Genomic DNA, 12,717 nt, shown 5'->3' with positions numbered 1-12,717 from the left:
GCATTTTAATATATATATATATATATATGAGAGAGAGAGAGAGAGAGAGAGAAATGTAAAGAAATCTATTTGGATTTTTACCTTAGGAAGAGGGTTGAGGTAGATCCCCAAAGATAACATGGTTATCATCACTACCAGTGCCACACAAAAACTTGACACCTAAAGTGAGAAAAGTAACATCACAAAAAGGACTTCCAACTTATGTCATGTTATTTGTCAATGGAGGAATCAAGAAGTAATAATAAGTAAATGGTTTCATGTATAAAGAAGGAAAGTATTGGGAGAGAAAGATAATTTTGTGAACTGATTTGGCCCTGTGTATATAGTTTTAGTTGCCTTTTAATGAAAGACCATGGTATTATGAACTACATTATTCTCATAGATAATGATAAAATGCAGTTAACTTCACCAATAAGCACTGCATATTTTCACACAGTACATATTTATTTCTGAAGTACTTCTCAAGCCATCTGTTACATGAGGATAATAATGATGAACCTTTATAGAGTTATTTAAGAATTATTTTTTTAAAAAATGTTTCTAACATTTTCTGAGAGTGCAATATGATTCCAATTGTTATTAGATGGATCTGATTCTCTGGCAATCCACCTCATGACTAATTCTGCTGTAATGACAACAAAGGGCCGATACAGACCGCCAGGAAGTAGCATCCTGGGAGATAGTAGGGCTCGAAAGCACGCATCAACCACATGGTCCCAAGCCCTACTATGTGCGGGCAGCGCCACTATTGAGCTGTGTGTGCTCCCCAATCACATTGTTTTCAAAGGAGTATTGTGGGAAGCTCCTGTAGCTCAAATTTGACAGGAAATTTGCCAATAACTGGAGAGATGGTGGCACAGTCCTCAAAAATCAGGGTTTGTGGTCTATGAAATACATGTTGCTCAACCTTGCTATAAATTGTATCAATTTAAAAGTGAAAATGTTCCCCAAAGCATCATGGGAAAGTGGGTTCAGCAAGTAGAAAGAGAATTCACTATTTTGGGTGCTGGTGTGGGACAGAGAGAATGACTACTGGATCAGTTCAAGTCCATCCAAAGAGGTAGAGATACTTAGTGTTCATCTAATATTGGCCCTGTCTGCATGGGCCAAATAAAACAGCCTCCCCTTCTCTGCTTGGCAGGAGACCGGACGATGCACAAACCCCAGTTCTGCTGCAAACTGATCGAACAATATATGGCCTGTTCAGTTCTCTTAAAGCATATTAAAATAACTTCCTGTTTGCGCTGGATGTTCCCAGAAGATTTTAAATCCTCCAATCCGATGCCAAACAGCTATTCAAAATGTGTGTTGCTGTGCTGTCCAGTGTGTGCACCACTACTGCATGTCACTTGCTCTGAGGCCAGAATGAAGCACCCAACCATGTGATCATCACTGGGTGCCTCATCTTGACCTAAGAACAAAGTGATGCAGATATATCAAATAGAGGGCTGAGACAACAGGGAGGTTGGGGCATCTCTGGGGCCAGGATACTCTGGGCTGCCCCCAGAGTATCCTGGCCAGTGCACACAGGACCAAAATGTGTCATTTTGAGAGAAGAAGCTAAATAAATAAATAAATAAATAAATAACCTGTGATTTTCCTCCAGCTCCATCCACAGCTAATGTCACTGAAAGAGCACAGCATATCACGTGGATTTTGAAAAAGGATCCAAAAAAGTTGCTGCAACCCAGGGCTAGCATTTCCTGTGGAAGCAAGACGAGAGAGCTGGGTAGAAGTATGTAGCAAAACAAATCCCATGACTTTGCCCTTTTAGAGAGGTTCCTTTCACAGCAGTTGCTTGGATATTAGAAATAGGTCATGCAGTCATGTAATAATCATACACGAAGGTGGCATTATTAATGGAAAGGTTACGAGTTTCACCATCAGCTCTGTATCTCCTGAGCTTCATCTCTACACCATAAATTCTGCTTCTGCTTATTTCATAGGTATCCCAGAATTCTCTGAGTCAGATTTCTAGAGCATGTGACTTGCCATTTCTTGGGCCAGGATAATTCTAGCAGGACTCTCTTAACCACAACTATCTAACCTGAGAATGTCACCAGGAGTGAATCACCTACTCAGCAGCAAAGAACACAGAAAGGTTCTGCAGAGGAAACTTGCACCACATATAGCTATTATAAGCCAAGTGATGTGCACATAGCATTCTTGTGTGTCATAGTTCTAGGCTGCCTCTCAAAGAAGTTTATTTAATTTGACAGAAAGTATTTTCAAATTAATCCCTTGAACTAATTGCTAAACAATGTCTAGTTAATAACCCTAATGAATCTGCTCCAGAATTTACTCTGAGTCAGGATCTTGTCTGTAGTTGTGTAACGCTTGGTAGGAAGAGGGGAAGTTCACATTACTAGTAGGGCAATTCAATCAAGAAAGCCACAGCATTAGGTTTGCAAGAACCGAACAGAGTTGATTACTTGCAGGTCCCTCATTCATAGGGTTGCCTAAGCTGAAATCAACATCAGTTGACAACTGCATCTCACATTATCCACTCACCATTAGCTGTGATGGATATTAGGATTATTAAAATGTTTGTATCCCGCTGTTTCACAAATAAGCACCCAACAAACCATGTAACACACTAGGGGAAAAAGGCATGTTTCATAGCTACCCCAGGAAGAGGGCTCAGCTACATAGTATGCAAATTATGCACACAGTTAAAGATAACTTTCTCTTTTTTTGGACACAGGAAAGCATCTACAGCTCTAATCATGAGCAAATGGGGAGGTTTAAACATCTATACTAATTTTTAACTGAAAAACCCCTCACACTAGATGTTCAAAAATTTCCACCTCCACCTGCAACAGTGAAACCAACCAATCTAGCTTGCTCGCTTAGTCCACATCCTGCCAGTCCACATCCTTCCACTGTGGGTGGAAATGGAAGAAAAACTGGCTCAGGTAATAAAGTTTTAAACAGCTCTGATCCTAATGTGATCAAGTCTGTACCCTCCTATTTATCTTTTAAAAGGGAAGCATACAGGGTATATTTAAAGGAGCATGTAATTTAATCCTCAAATTATCAGCAGCTGCCTCCATAAAGCAAACACTTCACGTGAACAGCAGATCTACTGCCCACTGTCCATGTGATTTTTCTCACATCAGCACGGGTTGCTCTTCCACTACCCTGTGGTAGTGCTGGAGAGAAAACAGCCTGGTATGCCTGCTGAACTATTGGCTCACTCCTTTTAGTATGTTGTGAGCTAGCCTGTATCCCCGACCCATAATGTCCTCTTTGATAATAACCTCAAGCCCAAATCATCTGTCTATAATTATTTGTGTTTTGTTCATCGTGCAGCCTGTAAGAACACTAGAGTTCGAAAGCCGAAAGTGGAGGTGGGACTCTGTAGTGCGCAAATTACAGCTTCCTTTACCTGTGAAGATGGGCTATATTTTGTCTTTAGCTTTTAAAATATAGAAGGTTCAGAAGAAGAGATCATTGGAAGAACTGGAGATAAGGCCTCTAAATTTCATTATGAGCTCTTCTACCTTTCCTCCTATAAATCTAGCACCACATCTTAGAAAAGAACATGACTACAGCTCTGGAAATGGCAGTGCTGCCTTTCTGGGTGAGCAAGGAGTTTTGATTACTCTTCTGTACCTTTTGGCACTATAAGCTCATTCATGTTACCTGATTTGGATCCACATCATATCCATGCTTGTTTCCAAGAGTTCTACCCATGGCCAGATTGATCACATATCCCACAATGGCAAGTGAAAAAGCTGTGCCAATCATGTCTTTCCACTTGCCCACCTCAGGAAGAGTGGCTGATGGAAAGCTAGAAAAACAACAACAACAAAAAATACAAAATCATGAGGATATTCAGCTGCAACAGGAACCAAGAGAACAGATTGAGTGCATTTTTTATGATACAAAAGCAAGGTTCAGTTCAGCCACCATTAAGATACAGACAAAAATATATAACAGTAAATCTCAACATATTTAAAGACAAATGACAAATTGAACTGGAACTATAGAGGCCATCCCATTTAATGGGAATTAAAAACTCCATCCAAAATCAACACGTTTAAAACTACAAGAAATAAATATGTCAATCAAAGATTGAGTGCTACTAATTTTCACTGCAGGACTCCAGTTTGGCACAAAGTCATGAGACTAGATTGATACAGGTCATTTTGATATTGTTTCAGTGTATTCTGCTGTTGCACTTTTATTATCATTCTTGAGATGCTTTTAATTTTTTTACTGTTTTATGACTGCTAGCTATCCTGAATTTTAACTTTGCAACTCAGTTGCTACTGTCAAATGACTCCTTTGTGGCTGCCTCCCACAATGCAGTGGCCATACATAGATATTTTTTCCCTGTAAGTGGTTCAAATTCAGTGGCACTGTGTCATTTCCCTTGGAGCTAATACAGAGTGCCAGCAGAGGAAATTTTTCCTAAGTCCGTCCACAAAAGAAAAATGTGCATACATTACTAGCGTTGCATGGGAAACATCTCCAGGAATCATATTTGCACTGGCTATCAAAAAGCTAGGTATAAGGTCACAGAATATCTATGATCTTAGTGTTTATTGGATTTAAGACATTTCCTTCAGCACAGGTATGTAGCCTTATGTGAATTTTATTATTTATATTTATTTATTTATTTATTATCATAGCACAGGCAAGTCTCTCACGTTTTATACAGCAATGATTCATTATATACTTTATAATTACACTCTTGTAAATTCATTCATGGATGACTTGTACAGATTAGAGTTTGTAATTAATAATTGTATCAATTGCTCACTTTGAATTTAGCCTACTTTTCACTCTGAGATGTAACAACATCCATCCACTGGCAATTTGGAAGTTTCTTTCAGTTTGTGCTGAAAGTTTTGTATATAGTATTCTCTTCCCTCATCTTCAGCATACTTGACTGCTGATATAATGTACTAATGAGAAGGAGAATAGGACTTTTTAAAAGTATGATTTTTAAAATAAATGTCTTCAATTTTTGTTACTTCCGGCTTTCCTAGATATTCCCAGTGGCATCACTAGGGTTGGTGTTACCTAGTGCAGTAACTCATAGTGTCACCCCCCTGCATCAACCTCCTCCCATACCACACTATACAGAACCCTTAGCAATGTTTTTTGTACTAATGTTGTACAGAATATAATGGTAACATTTGTGACCAAAACAACTAGCAAAATTTAAATTATATATTTAAATTACAATATGATACACACAGGCTAAATGTAGTTACATGTACATAGTTTCATGTGTTTCAAGTGAAAATTTGTTAAGATGAATATACCACTTTCCAGTTCTGAAACAGTTTCTGGGTTCCCCATGTCATATCTGTTTCAGCTCTGATTCAAAAAAGGAAGGAGTTTACTATTAAATAGACTGGAATTAATGTGTGGTATGACTAGAATATGCCCATTCTGGAAAAGATGGAGTTTATGAAAAGAGAATAATCAATCCATTTACTCACCCCATATTAATATTTCCAACAATTGGCATGTTGTATTTATCTGGCATATTAAAGCTTCCAGAAACTGCGGTAGCTATGACGACCTGAAACCAAAACATTACAATTTTGTAGCCCCACAGTACTTTTTTCTATTTTAGCAGATTATTTATAATGTACATGTGTAAACTGAGATATGTTAAAATCCACCAAATTAGTTTATTGATCAACCATGTTTATACACCAACTTTCTCCCAAAGAATGTCACTCAAGATGACAAAGGTGTTGTACAGTCAGCCCTCCTAACCCACAGACTTTTTATCCAAGAATTCAACCATCCACAGCTTGAAAATATTTTTAAAATGTATAAATTCCAAAAAGCAAATTATGATTTTGTCATTTTATATAATGGACACCATTTTACTATGCCATTGTATTTAACTGAACTTGAACATCCACAGATTTTGGTATCCACAGAGGGTCCTAGAACCAAACTCCAGTGGATACCAAGGGTCCACTGCAATGATTAAAAACAAACAAACCAAACCAAAATATAATGTAAAACAGACTTAATACTCAGTGAAAAATTCCTCAGTATAAGAAGAAAATCCATCCCATTAAAAATTCATTCGTTCTAGTAAAATCCAGATTATTTACTAAAGGTATGTCTAAATAAAACAGAATGCACCCAGAACAGCAGGGATGGTGCCAGTCTGGAGAATAGCCAAAGGAAAGCCTTCTCTCACAAAGCATGTACTGGGAAGAGGGAAGGCAGCAGCAGTGAGAAAAGGGCTTCCCCTGTTAATCTGAATCCCCAGGGAAGTTTGTATGGGTGAATACAATAAATGTGAAAGGATTACAAAATATGGCAGCACGGCAACCAGCAGAAATGGGGGAAATCCATTTTTAGTTTCTAAGAATTGACTTTTTTGGTGATGCAAAACACATATGGATCACATGCCTTGTTTTGGAGGGAGAATTGTGCTTCCTGGATGCTTCATGAGTCTCCTAAAAAATAAAACATGTGTCCCTGTGCACCTTGTTTTATCCCATAAATTAGATTTATTTTATTTTACTATTCATAAAACTCAATTTCAGTGGCATTTGGCCAAACTCAGTAGCAGGATCACAAGCATAGATTGTGGGATTCTCAAAATCCCATAGATACTTTGGATCTTGAGGCACCCTTCTTGTTTCATCATATGTGATAGCATTTGTTCTCAACATCTACATTTCTAGAAGGTTTAATATGGATCTGAGTTTTACTTTAATCTATTCACTGTATAAATATAAGAAAAAGAAAAAGAATGGAAAGCATTACACTATTCTCTTCTTCTGCATGGAAGCTTAGGCATAATTTAGACACTAAGTGGAATGTATGCTCTTGATGATAAGCCTGTTACAACTGGATTTTCTTAAAGATATGTGCATCAGCAAACAGACTTGCAAAATTAAGGCTGTGTTTACCTTCCAGCAACCATTCAGATCCATGACTGAAACAAGACATATGGGACCCAGTAGAAGATAATTATTTTATAGTCTTTTAATAAAAAATAGCCACAAGAAATGTTCTATCTGGATACAACCAAGTCCAGTGCCACCTAGTGACTCAGCCACTTATTAAAATATTATTCATACTTGTCTGCAAGAATTACAGTCTTCATGGAAACAAACTACTGTTATTTGAAATGCAGCTTTTGAAGGGACTGAGTTCCAGAAAAAGGCTGAGATGTGGCTTTGGTTCCTAGCATGTGACAAGGGGAAAGAGAGTTTAACTTAAGGCCTCATCATAATTCATTCTCTCCAGCAGCCCAGAAGGCTAGGTATCTGGATTATCTGTCAAGAGAATAGTAGCTCTTGTTTCTTCTTTCTCTCAAGATGTTGATCCCTTGAACCCTGATCTGGGCAGGTGGAAGGTGATACTGGAGTATATGGATATGTTACATGCATCTGGATCTATGAACAGATTTCCTTTTGGAGTCTGTTCCCAAGTCTGCTTACTTTAATGATAATTTCAACAGCTCAGCTGGAGAAAAAAGATATGCAAGAGTACAGCTGTGTACTCGCCGGACTCCGCAGCCAAGCCGCGCTTCTGCCGGGCGGCCTCCTCCCGGGGTGTCGGAGGTGCGCATCTGCGCACCGCCCCGGGAGTGCCGCCCACGGACTGAAGGAGCACCGCAGCGGGACTCTTTGTTTTTAGGCTGCTTTGGCCTTCGGCGGCAGCCGGGGAGAGGGCCCTTTAAGACTCCTGGGGGGAAGGCAGGGAGGGGGAGCTCGCCAGGTGAGAGCGGCGAGTTCATAAGCCGGACGCCGGACCTCCCCGCCACGCCCCCTTTGCCTCCTCGCCGGACTCCGCAGCCAAGCCGCGCTTCTGCCGGGCGGCCTCCTCCCGGGGTGTCGGAGGTGCGCATCTGCGCACCGCCCCGGGAGTGCCGCCCACGGACTGAAGGAGCACCGCAGCGGGACTCTTTGTTTTTAGGCTGCTTTGGCCTTCGGCGGCAGTAATGGGCTGGATGAGGGAAAACCGACTCAAGCTGAATCCAGAGAAAACGGAGGTACTCGTGATAGGTTCCCCTGGTCCAGGAATGACGGTGGTTCCACCTGTCCTGAACGGGGTCACGCTCTCTGTGAAGGACTCCGTGCGCAGTCTGGGGGTGCTTCTTGACTCGTCCCTTCACCTGACTGCTCAGGTGAATGCGACGGTCAAGAGCACCTGCTATCAGCTTCGGCTTATTCGCCAGCTGCACCCATACCTGGCCCAGAGGGACCTTGAAACTGTGGTACATGCCCTGGTAACCTCGAGACTGGATTTCTGCAATGGACTCTACATGGGACAGCCCTTATACCAAACCCGGAAGCTTCAAATGGTGCAGAACATGGCAGCTAGGCTGGTCACTGGCACGTCCAGGGCCAGCCATATAACACCGGTTTTAAAAAACCTCCATTGGCTGCCCATTCGCTTCCGGGCGCAATATAAGGTGCTGGTGATGACCTATAAAGTCCTAAATGGCTTGGGCCCAGGATACCTGAAGGACCGCCTCTCCCCGTACATTCCGCCTCGCACCCTCAGAACATCTGGGCAGCAACTCCTTAGGGTTCCCGGGGCGAGGTTATCCTCCACCTCTAGGAGGTCCTTTTCCATCGCCGCCCCGGCCCTTTGGAATACGCTGCCCATAGAGCTCCGCTCAGTTACCTCCCTGGCCCAATTCAAACGGGATTTGAAGACCTACCTGTTTCAAATAGCATTCCCCGATTAAGTCCCTATAGGCCCCCCCGCCGCACAGGCCGCACAGGCAATGGTTTGGCTAACCCGGGGGCTTTTGTTTTTGTTTTTGTTTTTGTTCTTTGTTTTATTTTGTAGTGTGATTTATGTAATTTTTGATATGGTTTTAACTTGAATTTTGTGTATTTTTAACTGCTGTAAACCGCCCTGATCTTATGGAAGGGCGGTATACAAATAAAACGTTTATTATTATTATTATTATTATTATTATTATTATTATTATTTTATGGATGAAATATGACATTTCCATTTTCTCAAAACTCTTCTGCATATTTGTTTTTCTGAATCTAGAATAATTTCATCTTTGCTGCTAGCTTGTAACCACCACCAGCAGATTAGTTTGGGTCTAATGTTTTCCCAAATGCATACGGCAAGGAAGGAAAGAGCAATCAATGGCTATTAGTACCTCTACTTATTTATCACCTCCAGTACTAAAGGCATCATGCTTTAGTATACAAATTATCCTGCATCACAAACAGGAGGGTATAACTACATTCATGTCATGCTTCAGGCTTTCCATAAATGTCTGATAAGCCACTGCGGGAACAGAATGCAAGACTCTATATTCTTTTCATCCAAACTAGCACAATTCTTGTTATGTTTAAACCACTATAGACTTTGGAAGAACTATAAATTGAAACCAAAGACAATGTCTGCCCAAATTTTTGAATTTCCTACAGCAATAACTACACCAATGCTCTCTGGGTATACATTGGCCTCTTGCCTTCCCCAGTCACATCAGGTATGTAGGCATCTACAGTTTCCTGTCTCATCATGTTTCAGTAATCTGGAATATAGTCAGGCTATCTGCAGGTACAGTACCTTTCCTGCTATGTAAATAGCCCAAAGATATTTTCACTCAGACTTGTTGAAACATCAGTCAAGGCTAATTTGAATATGCCAATGCATTTCACCTCCAGTGATCCTAGCTAAATCTGGGTCATCTCCATTCCTGATTAATCTACTAAGATTATGAGTTTGCATTTCTAATTGTCTGTAATGGATATATAGGTCAACAGCATATTTTGTTAGGCTGAAAATGAACAGCATAATATTTTTAATATCAGACCACTCCATGGTGTGTTCAAAGGAGCACAAACCAGATACTGTACTTCATGTACTAGGAGGTAAGTTCCCTCATGTGGAATGGATTGGCTGCTTCAGAAACCATTTTTTGTTTTTTTCATTCTCTGAAATCTAGGCAAACAGAATAGCTTTGAATTAACAAGAGACTTTTTCCTTGGTATTGCTCCCTTAACAGAGGCTACTACAGATGAACCAAGGCCTTCACACATGTGTTCCCAGTAGTAGTTGGTCCTGACTTCTACCATGGGTCTACCTTCAGCTTCTTGTCAAGACCTTCCAATCCACCCGCTACTGAAATATAAAACTTGCCCCTTGATCCTTCCTTTGTTGCAAACTTTCAGCAAAATCACTGAAAACAATATGTAAGGAAGCAATCACAGGACATGAGAGGGTGAGGTCTTCTTTCCCTTCCCAACAATTTGTTCACCGCCTCTACTAGGCATTTTTTTAAATCCTTGTGCTGCAATTTGGGAGAGCAGCATTACTAAGGTAATTTGCCTCTATACAGTTTCCCTCCCAGTATAATATCTATTACTCTGTTACTCTTTAAAGGTGCAAAATGAAGATGTGAAGAAATTCAGGTAGCGGCAATAGATGTGCTGCTGCCCAGTCCTCTCAAACCTGTCCTCTGTTTTAGAGCATATTGTTTCTTGCCTTACAAGGTAAAGTAGGAGAATGCATATTCTCCAACTAAATAAATTACACAGAAAAATGAATTAATTTAAATGTTCACAAAATGTGGTTTGTTATGGCATAAACTGATCTCAGGGACTGCTACTTACTATAATGATCTCCATCGGAATGGGGACTCTGATTTTCTTCATGTATTTCATGTTCAACTCTTTCACAACAATCAGGAGTACAGAGCTGACCAAGGCAAACACGAGGGAGGCCACATTGGTCTTTGGCAAGTTTTTACAAATGTCAATAAAAGTCTAAGGGCATGAAGAGGAGAGAAAGATTAAATGAGAAACAGTGAGCAAGGACCCTCATCAACATGCCATCAGGACTGGAGGATATAGCACATGCAATGTTGCCTTGTACTGAATCAGATTGTTAATCCATCTACACCAATATTGTTAACTAGTCTGAAAGCAGCTCTATAGGGATTCAGGCAGGATTTTTTCCTCCTCTTATCCAGAGATTCTAGAGACTGAAACTGGAACTTTCTGCATACAAAGCACATGATGAACAACTGACCTGTACCCCCTCCCCATATTGTCACAGTATTTGTTCTCTCACTCACAAAGATGGTACTTCAGTGGCCCTTATTTAGCTTAGAAGGCTATACTCAGCAGTAGTAGACAGCACTCAAAGCAACCTAAGAAGCTACAGTTTCTTTAGTAGCCAGCTATGGATTAGTAATAGGCTCAGTAAGTAGGGCCTGACGAGACAGGATGCATTTAATCTGACTTGGGGTTTCCAACAGTGGCAACCAGCTGAGACCTTAGAAGAAGGTTCAAGAGGATCACAGCAGGAACTCTGGACTCTATAATTGCATGCAGTCTTTCTAATAAAACCTTGTAATTAAAGTTGGGTAGAATTAATAGTTACTCTTGTTACTTATATGCACCTTCCCTAATATTACAAGGCCATGAAAGCACTCTTGTACCTTTCAAAAGTTGCTTAGAAAGGACACGTGTCACATGTGCAGCTTCCATTGTTATGAAGCATAGCGAATTAAATTCTGTTTTCTCTGAAAGATCTGAGAGAATTTCCATCTCTGGTTTTTCTTATTTGAAAAATGTTTGAAAACGTTTTGATTTAAAATTGGTTCTTTAATAGGAAAGGGGGATATGACATCAGTGCCACTCAAAATGGTGGTCTACGGAGCAGTGCTGATCTGTGAGCCCTTAGCAACTTGTCTGCAGGACGTTTTTAGGAAAGAAACACTTGTTGTCAATGGTCACAAATATGGTACCAGTCCCCTGAACAATTTTTTAGGAGCTGGTCCTTCATCAGTGCTGAGAAGCATTGATTTAAGGCCCTCTTCATACTGGTCATTAAGGCTGGCCTGGAGACGGAGTCGGGTCATTGCATCCAGATGATGCACCCCCGACTCCGCCCCCAGGGTGCCATGATGCTGTGCACTGCTCCACATGGTGCGGGGCATCATGATGCCCCTCCGGCGCTGCAGCCATATGACACAGCGATGAAGGAGCACCACCAAACCATGGCAACACGGCTATGATGCCTTTTCCAGGGCACAAAAAGGAAATGATTTTTGTGCCTCCTTTTTGCACCCTGAAAAGGCTGGATTGGGGCCACAGTGTGTGGTTGCCGCAGCCCCAATCTGGCTAGAAAAGGGGCGGCATCATACCGCCCCTTTGGGGTGGTCTGTCAAGCTCCTTAGTAGTCTTTTAAAATCACACACTGGTTTTTATTCCTTATATGTATGTGTGTCCATGTGCTTTCAGCTTGCCTGTCAACTTATGACAGCTCCATGAATTTCACAAGGTTGTCTTAGGCAAGGAATATACAGTGGTGACTTCCTATTGCCTTCCTCTGAAATATGGTACATCTTCCAGGTCCTGATCCAATAAACATTTATCTCAGGGAATAATTCATTCATATCTTCCAAACTGATTTACATGTTGCTAAGCATAAAACAAATTTGGACAGTAATCATAGCGACAGTCTCCTGTTGCTCACTTACATAGACAATGGCAAGGGGTCCTGTGTAGGATGCAATTGTCAGGCCAAAGACATACTTGAGCACTGAAATGAGGATCTGTAGGCCAGCTGCTGTCATAAAACCCCTGATGAAGGACTCAGAAAGGTAGATAGCAACAAAGCCAAACTGCACAAATCCCAAGCATATCTATGGAGAGAAAGGACAATCAGATGTTTCAGATGGAATGATGAATCTAATCTCTCAGAGGGATAGCTCACAGTTCATTCTAAAGTCTGGAATAA

The 12,717-nt window shown here is 40.9% G+C and overlaps 1 protein-coding gene across 1 annotated transcript in view; it reads right to left on the bottom strand.

The window, feature by feature from the left end:
• The window catches only part of LOC149315967 (solute carrier family 26 member 9-like), a 50,145-nt gene that overhangs the window by 24,900 nt on the left and 12,528 nt on the right, over positions 1–12,717 (bottom strand). Inside the window, exons 5-10 of the mRNA XM_089518576.1 lie at positions 12,458–12,622; positions 10,584–10,736; positions 5,457–5,539; positions 3,646–3,793; positions 1,590–1,703; positions 82–159 (exon numbers count right to left, since the gene is read on the bottom strand). Of these exons, the coding sequence (XP_089374702.1) occupies positions 82–159; positions 1,590–1,703; positions 3,646–3,793; positions 5,457–5,539; positions 10,584–10,736; positions 12,458–12,622 (741 nt within the window). The remainder of the gene's footprint in view (positions 1–81; positions 160–1,589; positions 1,704–3,645; positions 3,794–5,456; positions 5,540–10,583; positions 10,737–12,457; positions 12,623–12,717) is intronic.

Source organism: Sceloporus occidentalis, unplaced genomic scaffold (assembly GCF_023333645.1).
Source record: "Sceloporus occidentalis isolate IW3139 unplaced genomic scaffold, rSceOcc1.0.p SCAF_3, whole genome shotgun sequence".
Classification (NCBI taxonomy): domain Eukaryota; kingdom Metazoa; phylum Chordata; class Lepidosauria; order Squamata; family Phrynosomatidae; genus Sceloporus; species Sceloporus occidentalis.
The sequence above is the reverse complement of the archived record's forward strand: the minus strand, read 5'-3'. Positions and strand labels throughout refer to the sequence as shown.